The 12,265-nt window shown below is 43.0% G+C and overlaps 1 protein-coding gene across 3 annotated transcripts in view; it reads right to left on the minus strand.

The window, feature by feature from the left end:
* The window catches only part of SLC4A4 (solute carrier family 4 member 4), a 238,703-nt gene that overhangs the window by 152,844 nt on the left and 73,594 nt on the right, over window positions 1–12,265 (minus strand). For all 3 annotated transcript variants that reach the window (XM_058192187.1, XM_058192186.1, XM_058192184.1), the window contains exon 3: window positions 3,543–3,701. In XM_058192187.1, the coding sequence (XP_058048170.1) occupies window positions 3,543–3,701 (159 nt within the window). The remainder of the gene's footprint in view (window positions 1–3,542; window positions 3,702–12,265) is intronic.

Genomic DNA, 12,265 nt, shown 5'->3' on the forward strand with positions numbered 1-12,265 from the left:
GAGAGTGCAAAAGTTGGCTTGAAACCCAACATTAAGAAAACTAAAATCATGGCATCCGGCCCTCTCAATTCCTGGCAGATAGATGGTGAAGAAATGGAGGTAGTGACAGATTTTATTTTCCTAGGCTCCAAGATCACCGCAGATGGGGACTGCAGCTAAGAAATTAAAAGACACTTCCTCCTGGGGAGGAAAGCTATGGCAAATCTAGACAGCGTACTAAAAAGCAGAGACATCACCCTGCCAACAAAAGTGCGTATAGTCAAAGCTATGGTTTTCCCAGTTGCAATGGATGGCTGTGAAGGTTGGATCATAAGAAAGGGGCCGTGGTAGCTCAGGCTGTAAGAAGCCTGTTATTAAAACACAGCAGCCTGCAATTACTGCAGGTTCAAGCCTGGCCCAAGGTTGACTCAGCCTTCCATCCTTTATAAGGTAGGTAAAATGAGGACCCAGATTGTTGGGGGGGCAATAAGTTGACTTTGTAAAAATATACAAATAGAATGAGACTATTGCCTTATACACTGTAAGCCGCCCTGAGTCTTCGGAGAAGGGCCGGATATAAATGTAAATTAAAAAAAAAATAAGACAGGCTGAGCGCCAAAGAATTGAGGCCTTTGAACTCTGGTGCTGGAGAAGACTCCTGAGAGTCCCTTGGACTGCAAGGCGAAAAAACAAGTCATTTCTAGAGGAGATCAACCCTGACTGATCTTTAGAAGGCCAGATCCTGAAGAGGAAACTGAAATAGTTTGGCCACCTAATGAGAAAGAAGGACTCACTGGAGAAGAGCCTAATGCTGGGAAAGATTGAGGGCAAAAGAAGAAGGGGACGACAGAGAACGAGGTGGCTGGATGGAGTCACTGAAGCAGTAGGCATGAGTTTAAATGGACTCCAGAGGATGGTAGAGGACAGGAAGGCCTGGAGGAATGTTGTCCATGGGGTCGCGATGGGTCGGACACGACTTCGTAACTAACAACAACAACAACAACAAGGACAGGGACGGTAGGTATGCTGGTGCACTTATGCACGCCCCTTACAGACCTCTTAGGAATGGGGTGAGGTCAACACTAGACAGTTTAAGGTTAAAGTTTTGGGGGTTTGGGGAAGAAACTACAGAGTCAGGTAGTGCATTCCAGGCATTGACCACTCGGTTACTGAAGTCGTATTTTCTGCAATCAAGTTTGGAGCGGTTTATCTTGAGTTTATTATTTGGTCGTGTATTGTTGCGGTTGAAGCTGAAGTAGTCAGCTTCGCCATCACAGGCTTAGGGGAACATTTCTCATCTGGTTCCTTGATCTCAGATTTGACAACAATATTATTATTTTCAATTCAGTGACAAAGAAGAGGGAAGGGAGCATGCAGTCAAGGGAAAGGGAGCATGCAGTCAAAAATCGGCCTAAATTTGAGTGGGAGATCCTGGTGAGGGTTATGCCCAAATATTATGTCAACTGTAGCTTACATCCTTCAACTAGAGATCTCCGTTCTGATTTGCATGTTAAGATCTAGAAGCCAAATGGGTAGTCCTTGACTTACAACCACAATTGGATGAATCACTGCAGTCGTTAAGTGAATCATGCTATCAACTCGCAAAACATCCCTGGCCTGCTCTCGAGTTGCCATAAGCAAAGGGGATGCAAAAACGAACTCACAACTACACCGAAGCAGCACGGCAGCCAAAAACAAAAGTACATTCCAGACATATCTCTGTCAAGGCTGTCTCCCAAGGTTACCCACAGTGGCTGGAAGTGAATGATCTCTACAACCCGCTAAATTGCTCCATTGGTAAATGTGACTGATGACATGCCCTGGGCGGGGGGAGTGGAACAGGGTCAAGCCTGGGCCATAAATTGCATGGGGTCAGAGCTGGCTTCACTTGGGACTTTACGACATGAAGCTCCTAATAAATAACTGGATTTCTTTTGAAGCTTGGCCCATGATTTAATTAGGGCATCCGTAGGAATCCTACCACATACAGCTGTTAACCGAATCCAGCTTCCCCACGGATTTTGTTTGTCGGAAGCCAACGGGAAAAGTCACAAATCACGTGATCCAGGCACACTGCAACCCTCATAAATACATGCCAGTTGCCAAGAACCGAAATGTTGATCACATGACCATAGGGACTGCTGTAACGGATGTAAATGCGAGGACTGGTTGTCTCTTTTTTTCAGTGACGTTTGCAACTATGAAAAGTTCTTAAGTAAATCGTCTTAAATCAAAGATTAGCTATGCCAACAGTGAAAGGAGTTCTTGGATTATTTTCAGTGGCTATTAAATTAATAAATGCTGGATAGAAAAGTGGACATTTAATACCCATTTATCAGGGTCAAGATATCAACATAGATTGCTACCTTGTCTTGAATACTGATTTTCTAGCCAAATATTTTCCATCCATTAGGATGGACTTAATAATGTTATTTAGAAGCAGCGACAGAAGGGGAATGGGAACACAATAGAAAAACGCTCTGGATAACACTGATTTCTGGTGCTATTTTTATAACCTTAACAGTACAAGAAATATGTACTTTTTGTTTCCTGAACATTTTTTTACATTTTTTCCCGTTTAATGATGCTTATTTTATCCATTTAAAAAGTACATTAAACCCAAAAATTGCTCTGGATATGTAGTGATAAAATATGTAATATCTAGTATGGTACACGGTTAAAAAAAATAAATGGAATTTTTTCATGAAAAGAGATTTGATTAATTTTTTTTTGTATTAATTGCTGTCTTTCTTGTTGCGTTCTAGAAACCCTGTAAAAAAATATTCCCCAAGTTTGAACTCTGAAGTGATTTTTAGTATGTGGAAATCAATATTTCCTGGCTGAATTTTGTGAAACTTTTATACAGTAAAGTGTCTGAAAATTTGAGAAGTTAAAACCAGGTATTTCCATCCATCCTGAAGAGAGAATACAGTTAAATCTTCTTGGACCCATTTATTTCAGTTCAGAGATATACAACTTTGGCAACATTAAGACTTGCAGACTTCAACTCCCATAGTTGGCTGGGGAATTCTGGGAGTTGAAGTCCACAGGTCTTAAAGTTGCCCAAGATCTACGCCTCTGTTTTAGGTAGAACATTTGTGTTTTTGTGTTTTTTTCTTCTTTTAATGACCCTGTAATCCCTTACATCGGGGTGGAGTCAGGGCAACTAAATGGAGATGAATGTTTGCTGGCCGGATGCCCTTCCTGACGCCAATGCGGAGTTCGCAGCAGATATTTTCTCTTTGCGCCCAGAGAGAGAAATATCTGCCACTACCTAGAACAGGTAGAACACTTGTTTTCTCCTTGCAAAAAATGTTAGCGGTCAGTGTCCAACCTCGGCAACTTTAAGACCTGTGGACTTCAACTCCCAGAATTCCCTAGCCAACATGGCTGGCTGGGGAATTCTGGGAGTTGAAGTCCACGGGTCTTAAAGCTGCCCAAGATGGACGCCTGCGTTTTGTGTAGAATCCTTGCGTTCTCCTTACAAAGAACGTTAGCGCTGGAAGTCGTATTTTCTGAGAGTTTCCCTTTCCTGAGAAAAATGCAAAAGTTTTTTTACTCACTCAGTGGCTTGAGGATGTGCCCGCCGACCTCATCAATATTTTCCACATCTGATTCAGTGGTTTTCTCCTTTTCTTTCCTTTCCTTCGGCCTCCTTCTGTGGTGCCTTCTTCTCCGATAACTCTTAGGAACGTGAACCCCAATATAGACCGTATGGTGACCTGTGAAAAATAGAACTATTTTAGATTCTTCAACAATTTTCAGTTTCTATCAAATGACATTAACATAGCTTCACTGCATAAGTAAAGGGGGGGGAATCATTTTTTGACAACATGTAGGGGCCAAATATCACAGGTGAGCAGCAAAACCAGATCTGCTATTCATTGACAACACAATATTTATTTATTTATTCAAATTTCTGGGTTCTATCATATCGCAAGATCTCAAATGGACAGCTAACATCAAAAACATCATCAAAAAAGGACAACAAAGAATGTTCTTTCTGCGCCAACTCAGTAAGCTCAAACTGCCCAAGGAGCTGCTGATTCAGTTCTACAGAGGAATTATTGAGTCTGTCATTTGAACCTCCATAACTGTCTGGTTCGGTTCTGCAACCCAACAAGAAAGACACAGACTTCAGAGGATAATTAGAACTGCAGAAAAAATAATTGCTACCAACCTGCCTTCCATTGAGGACCTGTATACTGCACAAATCAAGAAGAGGGCTGTGAAAATATTTGCAGATCCCTCGCATCCAGGACATAAACTGTTTCAACTCCTACCTTCAAACGACACTATAGAGCACTGCACACCAGAACAACTAGACACAAGAACAGTTTTTTCCTGAACACCATCACTCTGCTAAACAAAAAATTCCCTCAACACTGTCAAACTATTTACTAAGTCTGCATTACTATTACTATTAATCTTCTCATCGTTCCTACCACCCATCTCCTCCCACTTATGACTGTATGGCTGTAACTTGTTGCTGTATCCTTACTATGTATATTGATTGTTTCCGTTTCATAGTTCCCATCACCAATCTTTTTCCACTTATGACTGTATGACTATAACTTGTTGCTGACAATCCTTATGATTTATATTGATATATTGACCATCAATTGTGTTGTAAATGTTGTACCTTGATGAAGGTATCTTTTCTTTTATGTACACTGAGAGCATATGCACCAAGACAAATTCCTTGTGTGTCCAATCACACTTGGCCAATAAAAATTCTATTCTATTCTATTCTATTCTATTCTATTCTATTCTATTCCTAGTATGATTCGATTTGCTTATTTGTACCCTATGACTATCATTAAGTGTTGTACCTTATGATTCTTGACTAATGTATCTTTTCTTTTTATGTACACTGAGAGCGTATGCACCAAAGACAAATTCCTTGTGTGTCCAGTCACACTTGGCCAATGAAGAATTCTATTCTATTCTATTCTATGTGCAGGTTGATGAAACCAATGGACAAGGAATGATATGCCTAAACGTTACAGAGAGGGGGGGAATTTTGATCTAGAGCTGTCACTGTTAGTCCCACAGTCTTTCTAATTTCAAAACTCTTTGGAGAACATCTCAAGATGAATAGAACACACTGTCCGAGTTTGGTTTGAAGACCATTCAACAATCATGGAACGCACGTTGTCATTGAGAGGAAGAATTTAATGGGAGGGGAAAACTGCTCCATCACCGTTAACAAACTAGCCCATCTTCACAAGATGTGGCTCACAAAAGAGGCTGTTTGTTGCCCATAGAGTTAAAAAAACTCCATTTTGTAAGTGGCAACAATGTCAGAGGTAGAATGTTAGTGACCATGTAAAATATATCATCAGCATTTTATATTTTTGGCTTTTTCTCTAGAATGACCAGAGCCTCTGGATTTTACAATTTAGGACAATGGATTTATAACTTCAAACACAACAATATGAACATTGTGAACACAGGGATGAACTTAAAACAATGCTACTTTGAAACCGAATATCTGTTCTATGCCACGAAATTTTTAAAGGTAGAGTAGTGGCCAAAATTGTGGAAACCTTTTGGGAAAAGTGTATTTTTGAGATTTGATGGTTAATAACATCACTTTTTTTTTTTGAAGTTTCAAGATAATCATATTCTACTGCTAGAATGGCCTGGGAATAGCCTAGACCAGGGGTGTCCAAACTTGGTCCCTTTAAGACTTGTGGACTTCAACTCCCAGAGTCCCTCAGCCAGCAAAGCTGGCTGAGGAACTCTGGGAGTTGAAGTCCACAAGTCTTAAAGGGACCAAGTTTGGACACCCCTGGCCTAGACCTTAACTCAATTGAAAATCTATGGTGCCGACTAAAGAAACTTGTTAGTCAGAAGTGACCCAGTAATAAAACCCAGTTAATAGAACCCATCATTCAATCTTGGTTTCACATTATAACAGCTGCAGAACTAAATGGTTCACTCCATGGGAAGACGTTGCTAAAGGTTACCCAACTAAGTATTAACTGATGTGATAATTTTTTATATATATCACATTTTTTCCTATGGTGATAATTTTTGTATATCTCATTTTTTCCGACGTGTTTCACTTTTCTTCTTTCTTTCTTCTTTATAAAAGTTATTGCATTACATTCTTGATTAAATTATCTTTCCATTGATATATAATTTTATGGTACTACTCCCAAAAAAAAAAAAAAGTGGTGTTATTAGCTAGTTTTAGAAAATACACTTTTCCCAAAAGGTTCCCACAATTTTGGCCACTACTGTAACGAAGATATGCGGTTTACGCCATTATGAGCCACACGTCTTAAGAGACTAATCAGATATTTACTTCATGTTCTGATCTTCATCTTCTTCACTTAAAAGTGAATCTAAGTCTCCTTAATTTCATATAGAAATGTAAACAAGGAAATCCTTTGATGTGGTTAAGTAATTCTGGTTTTACCCACTCCTTTCTCAGAGGTTTAGGGTGGAGAATGGCAGACTAGAAGTATGTTGATCTGAATAAGCGTTTCCCATAAACTTAAGAACAAGTTTATCATCTCAGTGTGCTATCAGATGCTTTTTATCTTGGTGGGCCATCAGAAAGCTTTCACTCAAACTAATATTTTCATAGGTATTCAGCTCAGCAAGTCATTAGGCTAAGAAACAGGATATAATAAAGGAGAATATTTGTAGCTCAGGGTTGCAAGAAAACAACCAAGCTCAGAGAGCACCAAAGACCGCCTCAAACAGGATATAAGTCGGGGGGGGGTTATTATCAAATGTGGTGAGGACCCCACCTCATGGGACTTTGCTGTATTTTGTGTACCAACCCACTACCGTTAAGAAGATTAGGGAACTGGAGGCTAAAACATATGAAGAACGGTTGCAGGAACTGGGTGTGTCTAGCTTAATGAAAATAAGGACTAGGGGAGACATGATAACAGTCTTCCAATATCTCAGGAGTTTCCACAAAGAAGAGGGAGTCAAGCTATTCTCCAAAGCACCTGAGGGCAGGACAAGAAGCAATGGGTGGAAACTAATCAAGGAGAGAAGCAACTTAGAACTAAGGAGAAATTTCCTGACAGTGAGAACACTTAATCAGTGGAACAACTTGCCTGCAAAGTTGTGAATACTCCAACACTAGAAGTTTTTAAGAAGATGTTGGATAACCATTTGTCTGAAGTGGTGTAGTTTCCTGCCTGTGCAGGGGGTTGGACTAGAAGACCTCCAAGGTCCCTTCCAACTCTGTTATTATTATTGTTAATTTTCAACATTAAACCGATGTTCAAACTTTTGCTACTTTTATCCTGTTTTCCTTTTTTTCCCCCCTAACATTGTACTTTATTTAAAATATTTTTAAATATCTGTTAGACAAGAATATGTAGAAAGTTGGCACCCGCCCCTCTCCTAGAAGAATGAAATATTCTAGGAAATATTAAAAAGGCAGAAAATTTCCCCTAAAAGAGAAATAGAAATCTTAAGGGACACAGAAACTCAGCCCCAGCAGATATGTTGGTGCCAGCTTATCTACAAGACAAAAGACATGATAGGATTAGCTCTCACTCAAGATCCAAACCAGGACAAAGCCATTAAACTATAATAGTAATTGCCCAAAGCGCCTTCATTACATCACCCAGCAAGATTCAACCAAGCCCAGGGCTAAAAAATAATCTACAAATTTACCCCTGCATGGCCCCATGGGAGTCTGACAACCAATCCGAATACTTTTATTACATAGGAACAGGAAGCTCCAAGGCGGGGCCCAAGAAAGGGTATAAATCTCTCTCCCTCCCTCCCCCATGCGCTCTTTTTGCCCAGGCCCTTAAACCATGTGGTCCTGACCACCATTAAACCATCTTTCCAATCAGCCTCCATGTTTCCAGTCCTTTTGTTCCCACTTGGAACTGAACCCAGATGGACATTTCTTCCAACAATTAGTTATAAACATGTTTTTACAGCTTTTAAAAATCAATTTGTAACCTACATTTCCCCCCATAAATAATTTCAGTTGTAAATCGATGTCTGCCTATTAGCATTTAAAAAATATGAACTATTAAGAAGCAGCTATAACCGTAAAAGTAGAAGTGTTAATCAATACATTGTCTCGCTTAAAGCCAATTATAACTATAAAAATACGAGTGTTAATCAATACCTATCTCATTTAAAACCAGATAAGCCACATGACTAATTAATTTACAATTTAAGTGCCAATAAAGCAACATAAAAGCCGGTAAAAGTATCGGTAATAATATCACGGAAGCTATTTAAGGAAAAAAACTGAGAATTTTATCTTCATCATTTACCTCAAGGACTATAAGGAAGGATCTGCAGATATCATTCAAATAAATAAATAAAAGTTGGCAGTCCATTACAGGTAAAGTACATCAAAATAAAAGGGACTCTACTGCATTATAGGTAGTCCTCAACTTAGGACCTGTTGCTTAGCAACCACTGGAACTTACGATGGTCAACCCAAAAGGAACTTATGACTTGGTTCTGGAATTTCTATGGCTGACCCGCCCCCATTATCAGGTGCAAAGGATCAGGGTTATATAGGTAGGCCTCAACTAATGACCACAATTGAGCCCAAAATTTGTGTTACTAAGTGAAAAAAAAAACTGTTTAAGTGAGTTTTGTCCCATTTTAGGACTTCTCTTGCCACATTTGTTCAGTGAACCACTGCGGTTGTTAAATGAGTAACACGGTTGTTAAGCAAATCTGGTTTCCCCGTGGACTTTGCTTGTCAGAAGGTCGCAAAAGGGGACCCCGGGAACACTGCAACCGTCATAAATGCGAGTCAGTTGTCAAGCATCTGAATGTAAATCATGAGAGCACGGAGATGCTGCAACGGTCGTAAGTGTGGAAAAAATGGCCATAAGTTACTTTTTTCAGTGTCGTTGTAACTTTGAGCGGACACTAAGCGAACTGTTGTAAGTCGAGGACTATCTTGTACATTAAGCTGCAGCTCCGAAGGTTTATTGCTCAGGCCTATACAGAAGAATCTAGTCGACTAAAGCTCAAGACTAAATTGGCATCAGAGAAAGGTCAGTGGAATTCAAGAGGAGTTGAACTTGGACTGTTTGTGGCAACATAACGATGCTAAGCTTATGACGCACTTCACTCTGCCTGCTCTTCTACACCCACGTTTGCATTTCGGGTGCTTAGCAACTGGCCATATTTATGTCCATCCGCCATGTCCTGCAGTCACATGGCTGTCATTGATGACATCTGTGCAACGTTTTGTTACGACCACTGCAAAAAAAAAGATCATAAAACTGCGACCAATCATGTGGTGACCCACTTTACAACTATCATGACTTACGACCGTGATCAACAGGGTCCATTACAATTGTTAACTCGCAAGCGTAGTGAAGTGTAGAAAAAGGAGGAAAATAAAGGCATCATTTAGAAATTGTTATCAAATGCTTCTCCCATTATACGTAGTCCTTGGCTTACGACCATTCATTTAGTGACCAGTTTGAAATTACAATGGCATGGTCACACGATCAAAATTCAGATGCTTGGTAACAGACTCATATTTATGATGGCTGCAGTGTCCCAAGGTCATATGACCCACCCCCCTTTTGCGACCTTCTGACAAGCAAAGTCAACAAGGAAGCAGAATTCACTTAATAACCATGTTACTAATCTAACAAACGCAGTGATTCATTGAGCAACGGTGGCAAGAAAGGTTGTAAAATGGAGCAAAACTCCATTTAGCAACTGTCTTGCTTAGCTACAGAAACCTGGCCTCAACTGTGGTGGTCATAAGTTAAGGACTACCTGCATATTTCATGGCAGAAAGCTAGGTTACCTGAGACCAGGGGACTGCAAACTTGATTCTTTTAAGACTTGTGGACTTCAACTCTCAGAGTTCCTCAGCCAGCTTTGCTGGTCTGGGAGTTGAAGTCCACAAGTCTTAAAAGAGCCAAGTTTGCAGACCCCTGCCTTAGACAATATAAACAAGGATCTTTTTTTTTTTACTTCCGAGGGAGTCCACTGTACCTCAGATAGCCGGCTGTGAATCCCTCTTTGTGAGGTGGGGCCATAGGAATCAGATGGGTTTGTTGATCACGTACCTGGCTCCTTGCTGCGTGACTAAAGCCCTACCCGAGTTGTTGGAGGTGCTTGCCGGAGTGGCGGTTGAGACCCCCAGACTTATGGTCATGGGGGATTTCAACCTGCCATCGACCGGCTTGTCATCGACAACGGCCCGGGAGTTCCAGGCCTCCATGACGGCCTTGGTCCTGATTCAAGTTATTGAGGGCCCTACGCACACGGGGGGAGGCACACTGGACCTGATTTATATCTCTGGACAGTAGTTAAATGATCTGGAATTAGGAGATTTAGTAACAGAACCTGTGTCATGGTCAGATCATTTTCTCCTTCATCTGGACTTTCGGATCGCCACCCACCACCGCAGGGAGACGGAACCAATGTGTTGGTTCCGTCCCAGGCGCCTGATGGACCCTGAGCGGTTCCTGACGGAGCTTGGGCCATACTCTGAGGATCTGGCCAACGGCACGGCTGAAGAACTAATTGTGGCCTGGGAGCAGGCCGCGGCTGGGGCTTTGGACCGTGTCGCGCTTTTGCGGCCTCTGACCTGGCATAGGTCTCAACCGGCCCCTTGGTTCTCCGAGGGGCTGAGGGAGATGAAGCGCCGGTGAAGACATCTAGAGAGTGCCTGGAGGTCCAGCCATTCCGAAGCTGACTGGACACTAGTTAGGTCTTATTCTAAGACCTACCTAGTGGCAATGAGGGAGGCGAAGCGTTCTTACGTTTCCACCCTCATTGCATCGGCAGATAACTGCCCAGCCACCCTGTTTTGGGTGACCCGCTCTCTCCTTCATCAGGAGGTGCGGGATGACCCCTTACAGGGACGTGCCGAGGAGTTTAGTGGTTATCTATACGATAAAATCGTTCAGCTCCGGGATGGTTTGGACCAAAATTGGAATGATCCAAGTGAGAGGGCGGAGACGCGTCTTGTCGAGATTGTTTGGGATGAGTTTGACCCTGTGGCTCTCGAGGACGTGGACAGGCTGTTGGGAAGGTTGCATGCCACCACGTTTACTGGACCCGTGCCCTTCCTGGCTGGTGCTGGCCACACAGGAGGTGACACGAGGCTGGCTCCAGAGGATTATTAATGCTTCCTTGCAGGAAGGGGTCTTTCCTGCCGCCTTGAAAGAGGCGGTAGTGAGACCCCTCCTCAAGAAGCCTTCCCTGGACCCAGCTATTTTGGGAAATTATCGTCCAACTTTCACTTTGTTGCGAAGGTTGTAGAGAGTGTGGTGGCATGGCAGCTACCCCAATACCTGGATGAAGCTGTCTATCTAGACCCATTCCAGTCTGGCTTCCGGCCCAGATATAGTACGGAGACGGCTTTGGTCACATTGGTGGATGATCTCTGGAGGGCCAGAGACAGGGGTTGTTCCTCTGCCCTGGTCCTATTAGATCTCTCAGCGGCTTTTGATACCATCGACCATGGTATCTTGCTGCACTGGTTGGAGGGGTTGGAAGTGGGAGGCACCGTTTATCGGTGGTTCTCCTCCTATCTCTCTGACCGGTCGCAGACGGTGTTGACAGGGGGGCAGAGATCGACCGCGAGGTGCCTTACTTGTGAGGTGCCACAGGGGTCAATCCTCTCGCCTCTCCTGTTCAACATCTATATGAAGCCGCTGGGTGAGATCATCAGTGGCTTTGGGGTGAGATACCAACTGTACGCTGATGATACGCAGCTGTACTTTTCCACCCCAGGCCACCCCAACGAAGCTGTTGAAGTGCTGTCCCGGTGCTTGGAAGCCATACGGGTCTGGATGGGGAGAAACAGGCTCAAGCTCAATCCTTCCAAGATGGAGTGGCTGTGGATGCCGGCACCCTGGTACAGTCAGGTGCAGATGCAGCTGACTGTTGGGGGCGAGTTACTGGCCCCAGTGGAAAGGGTGCGCAACTTGGGTGTTCTCCTGGATGGACGGCTGTCGTTTGAAGATCATTTGACGGCCGTCTCCAGGAGAGCTTTTCACCAGGTTCGCCTGGTTCGCCAGTTGCGCCCCTTCCTTGACCGGGATGCCTTTTGCACGGTCACTCATGCTCTTGTTACCTCTCGCTTGGATTATTGCAATGCTCTCTACATGGGGCTCCCCTTGAAGTGCACTCGGAGGCTTCAGTTAGTCCAGAATGCAGCTGCGCGGGTGATAGAGGGAGCCGCACACGGCTCCCATGTAACACCACTCCTGCGCAGGCTGCACTGGCTGCCTGTGGTCTTTCGGGTGCACTTTAAGGTTTTGGTTACTACCTTTAAAGCGCTCCATGGCTTAGGGCC

This window comes from Ahaetulla prasina, chromosome 8 (genome assembly GCF_028640845.1).
Source record: "Ahaetulla prasina isolate Xishuangbanna chromosome 8, ASM2864084v1, whole genome shotgun sequence".
In the NCBI taxonomy this organism is placed as follows: domain Eukaryota; kingdom Metazoa; phylum Chordata; class Lepidosauria; order Squamata; family Colubridae; genus Ahaetulla; species Ahaetulla prasina.